The 10,110-nt window shown below is 55.8% G+C and overlaps 1 protein-coding gene across 1 annotated transcript in view; it reads left to right on the forward strand.

Moving 5' to 3' along the window:
- The window catches only part of RELT (RELT, TNF receptor), a 9,597-nt gene continuing 2,023 nt past the window's right edge, over positions 2,537–10,110 (forward strand). The window contains exons 1-9 of the mRNA XM_021384115.1: positions 2,537–2,670; positions 5,794–5,874; positions 7,302–7,359; positions 8,147–8,221; positions 8,300–8,382; positions 8,465–8,550; positions 9,152–9,379; positions 9,832–9,912; positions 10,018–10,099. Of these exons, the coding sequence (XP_021239790.1) occupies positions 7,330–7,359; positions 8,147–8,221; positions 8,300–8,382; positions 8,465–8,550; positions 9,152–9,379; positions 9,832–9,912; positions 10,018–10,099 (665 nt within the window). The 5' untranslated portion in view covers positions 2,537–2,670; positions 5,794–5,874; positions 7,302–7,329. The remainder of the gene's footprint in view (positions 2,671–5,793; positions 5,875–7,301; positions 7,360–8,146; positions 8,222–8,299; positions 8,383–8,464; positions 8,551–9,151; positions 9,380–9,831; positions 9,913–10,017; positions 10,100–10,110) is intronic.

The following is a 10,110-nucleotide window of genomic DNA, read 5'->3' on the forward strand; positions in this document are numbered from 1 at the left end:
GATATGGGGTGGAGGGGGACAGAGCTTTGGGATGGGGGGTGGGGGGAACACGGCCAATGCCGCCGCCTTTCGCCCTGGTTTCATGTGTGCCTGCTTTGGGGGGGGGGGTCACCCCCATACCCCGCTCCGGGGACCACCCCAGGGACTGTGTGGGACCCCCTCCCGGGCCCCCCCCTGCTAACGCGCTCGCTCCATCGCCAGCACCCAGACAGCTCTGTTTGTTTGTTCGTTTGTTTTAAATATATATATATATTATATATATAAATATCCCTATTTATTTTGTTGAGGGGGGATGGGGGGGGTTGTGGTAAAGAGATGGGGCTGTCGGGGGGGGCATTAAGGGGTTAGGATTAGTGTTAGGGTTAGGATTATTAGGATGTTAGTAGGGGTAGGGGCTGTGCCATCATCCCATCCCTGGAGCAGAAGGACCCCTGCAGTAACCATGGCCCCATCAGCAGAGGGGTCCCCTATTTCATTGCAGCCCCAGTGTCATCTATGTGCCACCTCCATTGCACCCCACATTGGGGTGTCACCAAATTGTCACCCGCAGCCGCGTGCCGCAGGACTGTCTGCATCGGGAGCTGGATGACACAATGGGGGAAAAAAGGGTTTTTTGGGGGTTAAAAGAGGATTTTCTCACAGGCTGCAGGGGTTGGACAATGGGACACACGTGGGGGTGTCCTTGAATTGCTGCTGGTGGGGCTGGGGGCGCACAGAGGCTGCAGGGAAGGGGGGAACACAGAGGAGAAGGGGAGAAATCGGGCTTTTATTTCACATTTTCTGTGGGGTTTTGCAGCCTGCTGGTCCCCAGGGACCCCACAACTCCCTCTGCTCCCTGTTGTATCCCATGGGGACAGGACAGAGGCGCCTCTGCTCCGTGCTGTGCCCTATGGAGACATGGGACAATGGCACCGCTGCTCTCTGCAGCATCCTCAGGACCAGCAGCCAGACTCCCGGCACCTACAGCTAGAACCTAAATCTCTCCCATTCTACATTTCCCTGCCTTCGTCCCACTGTCCTCTGTCCCTGTCATGCCTGTGTCCCCATGGGGAGGTGACAACCATGGCGCAGTTACACCGGGATGTCCCAGTGATGGATGGAGACACTGCGTCCGTCTGTCTGGGTGGGGGGGGACTGTGGGGAGGGATGGCAGCACTGGGGGGATGCTATCTATAGTTTGGGGTTCGGGGGTGGATTTGCTGATGTGAGGGCTCGCTCTCATTAAAGGTCATCTGTGTCAGAAGTAACCGAGCATGGTCTCGTCCTTCACCTGGGGATAGGGACAGGGTGAGGATGGGGACATCATGGTGAAGACCAAGACATTTGGACAGGGACATTGAGATGAAGCTGGAGACACTGGGATGAAGATGGGGACGCTGGGGTGAGGATGAGGATGTCAGAGTGAGGACGCTAGGGTGAGGATGAAGACATTGGGATGGGAACATTGGGACGAAGATGGGGACATCAGGATGGGGACATCAGAGTGAAGATGGAGACATCAGAAGAGGGACAATGGAGTGAGGATAAGGACATGGAGGTAAAAATGGGGACATCAGAATAGAACGTCAGTGTGAGAATGGGGATATCAGGATGGGGACACTGAGGTGAGGATGGGGACATTGGGGCAGGGACAGTGGGGGTGAAGATGGGGACATCAGGGCAGGAACATTGTGGCAAGGATAGGGATATCAGGATGGGGACATCAGGATGAGGACAGCAGGGTGAGGATGGGGATGTTGGAATGAGAATGGAGACATCGAGGTGAGGACGAAGATGCTGGGATGGGGACACCGGGATGAAGATGGGGGCATCAGGAAGGGGACACCAGGTGGAGGATGGGTACACGGGGGTGAAAATGGGGACACTGGGGCAGGAATATTGGGGTGAGGATGGAGACACCGGGGTGAAGATGGGGACATCAGGAAAGGGACACCGGGTTGAGGATGGGGGCATTGGGGTGAGGATGGGGACACTGGAACAAGGGTAAGGACATCAGGACGAGGACATCTGACTAAGGATGGGGACATGGGGGGTGACGATAGGGACAGGGACATGGAGGTGAGGATGGGGACACGCTGGGAGGTGGCTGCCACGGGGACACCCCTGGGACAAAGGGATCAGAGCCAGACGGACAAAGGGCCCCACCATGGTGTCCCCATCGCGGCACAGCTGTCCCAAGGGTGACAGGGTGACAGATGGGGGGGCGGGGGGGCACTGTGGGCAGCACCCCTGCGTGCCCCCACAGAGACCCCACCTAGGGCAAAAGCAATCCTCTTTTTTCCAACTCCCTCCGCAGCAGCTCCCACACCGGGATTTTACTTTTTTCTTCGTTTTTTCCCCCAAAACCCACTTTGGGGGTGCACCTCTCCTCCACCCCCCCCACCCCCCCCCCCCCCCCCCCCCACCCCTCGGCAGGCGGCGCTGCGCGCGGGAGGGGCGGGGGAATCCTCCGAGCGTGGCGCTGACGTCAGCGAGGGAGGGGCGGGGGGAGGGGGGATGGGGGAAGCCCCGCATTGTGACGTCACAAAAGGGAGGGGGCGTGGCTAGCCGGAAAAGCGCGCCCGCGGGGACGGGGCGTTCATTCATAAGGAGCGGCCGCTGCTCTCAATGGGGTGGTCCTGGGGGGACTACGTCGGTGTCACCCTCGCGTCACCCCCGCGGCGGGGACAGGTAGGGGATGACGTTTCCGTCCGGGTTGATGTGTGGGGGTGTGATTTGGGGGTTGGAGGGCTCGGGGGTGTAATTTGGGGGCTGGAGGGCTCGGGTTGCATGTCTATGAGGGTATGTAATAAAAATAAGGGGGGGTGGGGGGATTTATTGCCCCAGCTTTGTTCCGACTGCATGAGGCAGCAGCTGGATGCCCCCCCTCGGCCTCTGGGCTCCCCCCCCATGGCTGCAGCCGCGGTGGAGATATAGGTCAGAAGAAAAGTGCAGAAAGTAGGTTATGGAAAACTCCGCGGTGGCCATCTGGAAAAACAGGAGCTGTGATAGATCGATTTATTTTTTTTTCTTTTTTTTTTTTTTAAATCTGGTGGTGGAAAATCGCAGTGTTTCCAGCCCTGTTCCCGATTCTGCTGGGATGCTGTGGCCGGGGGGGTGGCTTCCCAAAATGGGGGTTGGTATTATGGTGTCTCTGGGATCGCTTGGCTTTATCCCCAGTGTCAGTGAAGGGCTGTTATTCGTTCCCACAGCCCCAGTGCTGTTGGGTTTTGGTGGTAGAGCTGTGACAGCGTTGGGTTTCAGCCGGACAAATCCTCCCTTGTGCCACTCCTGAAGCGTCCCCAAACAGTTGCTCCTTGTTCTCAGTTATCTCTGGGAGTAATCAGCTGAAACCCCTCACTCTATGGGGAAACCCTGCCCCGAATCCCTGTGGGCACGCTTGGGTTGTGGGCTGGGTTAAGGGAGGGGGTCCTTAAGGGCTCGTTTCACTTCGAGGTACAAAAAAAATCACATCCTGGGGCTTGCGAAACTTGGGTTTTCCCCCCACAAAGCAGCCCACTGTGGTACTGGTGAGGTTGAGGTAGCTGGTTTCTACTTGGGGCGCATGAGAACAGTGGTGTAGTTGTGACCCCACAGGGCCCTGACTTTTGGTGCTGCCCCAGTGGCCACCGGCTTGGTGACAGGGGGATCCTTGTGCCATGTCCCTTGGGCATCCCAGGGCAGCCATGCCCGTCATCCCCACACGAAGCGTGCAGTGGGGCTGGGATCCTTTGGGGCCCGTCCTGCTCCTGGAGGTGTCGGAGCTCTTCCAAATTTATCCCCAGTGCCAGAACTCTCCAAGCTTCTTTGTGTCTGTTGGCTTTGGAATGATGACATGAGGTGCATGGGGCTGGCTAGATGCTCCCAGGATCCCAGCAAGCAGGGCTGGGGGGGGGAGGGGGCAATCACACATAGGCGGGATGCTCAGATCTGCCCCTATCCCCCCCCCATCATTGTGCCCTTCGTCCCCGCCATCCCATCCCCTGCGGGTGCACCAAATCCCCTAATAGCACCCCAAATACCTTAGGATGAGCTCTCCCCATCCCATAGGCATCACCATACAGCCCCAAACACTGCTCCTCGGGGGGGATTTAACAGCCTCACACCAGGCTGCTGCCAGTGCCGGGACACATGGTACGGTGAGGGGTCACCGGAGGGTGCTCGGCACGGGGATCTGCATTGCAGCACCACGTGCTGCTGCCTGCTCCTGTCCTGGCTTCCCCAGATTGTGGCATTCTGTGGGATTTGGGGTTCGAGGTCAGTTTGTGGCTGTGTGTTGCTGTCTCCATGCCTCAAGCCGCTGTCTGCTCTCAAGGCTCCTTTCTGCCCCTGTGGGTCACTGTGGTGACTGGGAACCACTGGGAGGAACTGGGGCACAACTCAGTGCCCTCACATCCTGACACCAGCCTGCAGCCACCCCCATCCTGCAGCAGCTGCATCCCAGATGGGTGATGCTGTGTGCTAATTACTCATTCATTCAATTTATAAACCACTCCGGCGCATAATAACTCCTTATCAGTGGTGTCACGTGGGGCAGCTTTATGGGGGATGCCCCGCTGCACCCAGGGGCTTTTAGGGAATTTCCACCCCATGACAGAATTGATTTTAATTATTTTTCCACCCATCCCCAGGCATGCACAGCACATGAGTCATGCCTGCAGGATGCTGAAGCTGTTGATTCATTTTAGCAATGAGTTTCTATGGGAGACAGCCCGCCCCAGAAAGGCTTTGGTCCTTGGGTTTGTTTAGTTAAAGGACCCATCGCTGGGTCAGCATCATCAGAGAGAACCCGTTCATTGGGTTGGCATTGTCAAAGAGAATCCATTGATGGGTTGGGGCTGGCAGAAAGGATCCACCATAAGGTCAATGGAAGGGATCCATTGTTGGATTAGCAAAAAGGATCTGCTCGTTGGGTTGATGTCAGTGGAGAGGACCCATCATTTGGTTGGCAGAAAGGACCCTCTTGTTGGGTTGGGGTTGGTGGAAAGGATCCTTCATTGGCATTGTCGGAGAGGAGCTGCTTGTTGGGTCAGTGTTGTCAAAGAGAACCCATGATTGGGTTGGGGTTGGTGGAAAGGACCACTTGTTGGGTTGGCATTGGCAGAAAGGATCCGTCATTGGGTTGACGAAGAGGATCTGCTCATTGGATTGGCATTGGTGGGGAGGACCCATTGTTGGGTCAGTGGAATGGACCCTCTTGTTTTGTTGGGGTTGGTGGAAAAGATCCATTGTTGGCATCATCGGAGGGCACCCACTTGTTGGGTTGACATCATCAGAGAGAACCTGCTTGTTAGATTGGAGTCGTCAGAGAGAACCCATTGTTGGGTTGGTGTTATCAAAGAGAACCCGTTGTTGGGTTGGGGTTGGTGGAAAGGATCCATCGTTGGGTTGGCAAAAAGGATCTGCTCACTGGGTCAGCATTGGTGGAGAGGACCCATCATTGGGTCAATGGAATGGATCCTCTCATTGTGTCAGGGTTGGTGGAAAGGGTCCATCGTTGGCATTGTCAGAGAGGACCCATCGTTGGATTGGGGTTGGCAGAAGGGATCCATCACTGGGTTGGTGAGAAGGATCTGCTCATTGGGTCAGCATTGGTGGAGAGGACCCATCACTGGGTTGATAGAATGGACCTTCTCATTGTGTCAGGGTTGGTGGAAAGGGTCCATCATTGGTGTCATCGGAGAGGACCCGCTCGTTGGGTTGGCCATGGCTGAAATACTCTTTAGGTTGAGGTCAAGAATTTATTTTTTCTTGCCTGCTTAGAAATATATATTTTAATTGTGTATGTATATATATATTTATTTCTCTTTACAGTGACACTCCGGGGCTGGGCAGCGCTGTGCAGGGGAGGATGCCGATCATTTTGTTCTGGTGCATGAAATACCCGCACTGAAGGTTTGCAGTATCTGTTCCTTCCCCTTCAGAGCTTTGGTGCCTGCGGTCCAAAGTGGGTTGGGACATGTGGAGAAGGGTGGTGCTGTGCCCAAACGCCTTTAATAGGATTCTGGGGGCAGTGATGGGGTCCTGGGAGCATTGGGTGAGCGCGGTCTGATATAATTTTGCAGCATCGCCAAAAGCAAAGCCAAACATTTTTGGGGCATGGAGGGGGATTTGGGTCCCCAGATCACTTTCTCTTTTGCAGCACTGGAGGTAGAAGCACCTTGGGATTTGGGATTTTGCCCCTAGGCAGGCACATCCCATCCCAACGATAGCCCAGAAATGCCAATTTGGATGTTGGGATTTTCCATGTTCTATTTTATGTTGCCAACTCTGACGAATTTCTGAGCACACAGCGGGGCCCCCGCCAAGGATTTCGCCCCGTTCCTGGGAAAACTTCCAATCGGCTTTTAATGATTTGCCTTCAATTAAATGCAGCAAGACCAGAGGGAGAACATCGAGCTGTGCCAATGGCACTTGGGACATCGGGGCTGGTGGCATCAAGGGAGCGATCGGTGTTCGGCTGCAATCAGATTTAGCAAATCCTCTGCAGGAAGGGAGTGGGATTGCATGAGCGGCCCTAAAAGGCGTGGGAGGTGCGAGTGCTGGATTCCTACTGAGCTAAAATTGGGTTTCCTTTGGGTGCTGAGTCACTGAGGGCTGTGCTTCCACTGCACCCAAAGGGGCTCCTGTAAGATATTGGGGTTTTTTTTTGGTTGTGAGGGGGTGTTTTGCTCTATTGTAAGGTTAACAAATATTGGGATTTGGGTCATGAAGGTGTTTCATTCTATCATAAGGATGGCAAATATTGGGGTAAGGATGCAAAATATCAGGGTTTTTGGTGCTGAAGGTGTTTTGTTCTAGCATAAGGATGCCAAATACTGGGGTAAGGGTGCAAAGTATTGGGATTTCTTTTGGTCCCAAGGGTGTTTTGCTCTGTTACAAGGATGCAGAATATTGGGGTTTTGGTCCTGAGGGCGTTTCGTTCTATCACAAGGACATCAAATACTGGGGTATGGATGCAAAATATTGGGGCTTTTTGGTCATGAGGTTGTTTTGTTCTATTACAACGATGCTCAGTGTTGGTTTTTTCCTAATTGTGAAGGTGTTTTGCTCTTTTACAGGGAAAACATCAGGGTTTGGGAAGTAATCCCAAACTCAGCTGTGCTGCTTGGCTGCACTGCAGCAAATGGGGCCAGGGGAGCGCTCCAGCTGTGAAATAACCCAGTTCTTCCCCTCTTACAGGGTTATTTTCCAGCTGACTGCTCCCTTGCAAAGGGTGTACTCATGGATAACCCCCCCCCCCCCTCCTCAAATCCCCTTGCTGTCCTCCTAGCAGGAATTAGGGTGGAGTGACACAGTTTCCTCATGCTGTGTCCCCACAGGTGGCCCCGGCGGCTGCGGAGCTTTGGGATGCGCTGGTGGCTCCTTACCATCCTGGGGGTGAGTACAGCCCCATCCCATCCCTCTGCACATCTCAGTTCTTCCAATGCTAAAAACCAAAATGCCTGAAAAGGTCCCGTTTTGCTCTGGGGGTGTCCCAGGGGGTTTCCCATCCTGGGATTCCCCTGTCCTCCACCCCACGTGGCCCCAATTCCGTGTTGTTTGTGGTGGGTGTGCATCCAGCACAATGCGTCCGCTGGGTCATTGCAGAACTGGGGTGGTGTGCATCTGCTGCAGTGCATGCAGTGGGCTTGCAGCCATCATCTTGCTTGTGACAGGTTTGCACCCGCCGTGGTGCATGCGTTGGGGGTTTGCATCCATCCCATTTTTTGTGATCTGATTGCACGTACCATAGTGCATGCAGTGAGTTTACATCCATCCCATTTCAGTCATCCCATTGCTTGTGGCAGGTTTGCACTTGACATGGAGCATGAAAAGGGTTTGCATCCATCCCATTGCCCGTGCCCTGTCTGCACCCACCGTGGTGCATGCAGTGAGTTTACATCCATCCTGTTGCACCCATCCCATTGCTTGTGACAGGCTTGCACCCACCATGGAGCATCCATCCCATTGCTTGTAACAGGGTTGTACTCACCATGGAGCATCCATCCCATTGCTTGTGACACGTTTGCACCTACCGTGAAGCATGCAGTGAATTTGCAGCCATCCCATTGCTTGTGACAGCGTTGCACCCACCCTATTCCTCACGATGCCTTTGCACCTGTCCTGTCCTTTGCAGTGCATTCTCCCCTCTTGCACCCCACTGACCACCCCTCTTCTCCCCCAGGTGCTGAGCAGCCCCCGCATGGGGACCGCTGCCTGTGAGCTGCTGCGATGCCCACCCGGAGAGGAACCCATTGGGGTGAGCGCTGCCCGCAGGCGATGCCCCCTCACCCCCCGTGCAGCCTGCACCCCCTCACCCCACTTTCCCTCCCCACAGGCGTGCAGCACGGCGCGGAGCTGCCGCCCCTGTCCCCCCGGCTCATCCTCTGCAGGGGATGCACCGTGCACCTGCATGCACGGGTGAGCTTGGTGTGCCGTGCATTGGGGAGGAGGGGGTGGTTTGTATGGACACCCCCCACGCTCATCTCACTGCACCCTGCAGGTTTTACAGCCCCGATGGCAATAGGGAGCCCCAGGGCCGGTGCTTGCCCTGCTCCGCTGCACCCCGTGGTACCCTGGGGTGCGCAGGTGGGTGCGGGGTGGCACAGTCAGCTGAGGGCTTTGGAGCGTGGGGTGGGTTTGGTGCCAAAACAGGGAGGTGATGGGGTAGGGTCGGTGCTCATGGCATCACCCAAGGGTGGGCTTTCCCACATCCAGCATGGGAGGATTCAGTGCCAAAATAACGTGGTGATGGATTTGGGGTAGGAGCTGCGCTTGTGGCACCATTGGGGAACCCCAAAATCCAGCACGGGGGAATGCGGTACCGAAATAATGCAGTGATGGAGTGAGGGTAGGATCAGGGCTCTTGGCACCAATGGGGGAACTCTGCCAAATCCATCACGGGAGGAGGACTTGGTGCCAAAATAACACGGTGATGGATTTGGGGTGGAATAGGATCAATGCTCACGGCACCAACAGGAAAACTCTGCCAAATCCAGCTCAGGAAGATTTGGTGCCAAAATAACCTGGTGATGGATTTGAGGCAGCATTGGTGCTGGTGACACCAACGGGGAAAACTTCTGCCAAATCCAGAATGGAGGAATTTGTTGCCAAAATCATGCAGTGATGGATTTGGGGTAGGATCGATGCTCATGGAACCAACGGGGGAATTTTCCCAAATCCACTGCAGGCTGGCGGCGAGCCCGGAGCGTGGTGGCACCTCAGGGACCATCGGGGACCAATGGGACACGGGAGGTTCGGCCGGAGGAGGCGGCGGCGGCACAGTCAGCCGTGTTGGCCATCGTGCCCGTGTTCTGTGCCATGGGATTGCTGGGCATCCTGGTGTGTAACCTGCTGAAGAAGAAGGGCTACCACTGCACCGCACACAAGGAGCATGAGCACGGTGCCAACACCAGCGGTGAGCCCCATCCCACGTGCCCTATATTCTGGGGGTGCCTCTGGTTGCTGCTGAACCCCAAGCATGAGGGTAGTTTGGGACCATAAAGGGTCCATGATCAGAATGTGGCCCAGTGCTGATGTGGGTTTGAGGTTGGTGCTGGGTGTGACCCAGCTTCGCCATCCCAAAGCCAACTTGATCTGCTCAAGCCCATCCCTGCGGCATCTGGTCACCCCCATCTTGTCCCAATGGTTGGAGCATCCCCATGTCATCTGGTCACTTTGATGTTGTCCTTATGGCCAGAGAGCATGGAGCCCATCCCCATGATGTTTGCTCCCATCCTGTCCCTACGGTTGGAGCATCCTGCCCATCCCCATGTCATCTGGTTGCCCCCATGCTGTCCCTGTGGCCCAGAGAGCACTGAGCCCGTCCCCACAGCCACAGCTCTTCATGCTCCCTCCATCTGTCCCCAGGTCCCAGCTCCATCTACCAGATTGAGGATGCCAACGAGGACACCATCGGGGTCCTGGTGCGCCTCATCACGGAGAAGAAAGGTTGAGAGCCCCCCAGGAAGGGGGAGGGGGACCCCAATGGATGGGGAAGGGTCTGCGGTTCCCTGGGTGGCTCTTGGTGACCCCCTCTGTCCCCCCCACCTGCAGAAAATGCCGCGGCGCTGGAGGAGCTGCTGAAGGAACATCAGAGCACACAGCCAGCACCAGCGGGCTGCAAACCTGCCTACAAGTGAGAGACTC

This window comes from Numida meleagris, chromosome 1 (genome assembly GCF_002078875.1).
Source record: "Numida meleagris isolate 19003 breed g44 Domestic line chromosome 1, NumMel1.0, whole genome shotgun sequence".
Lineage (NCBI taxonomy): Eukaryota > Metazoa > Chordata > Aves > Galliformes > Numididae > Numida > Numida meleagris.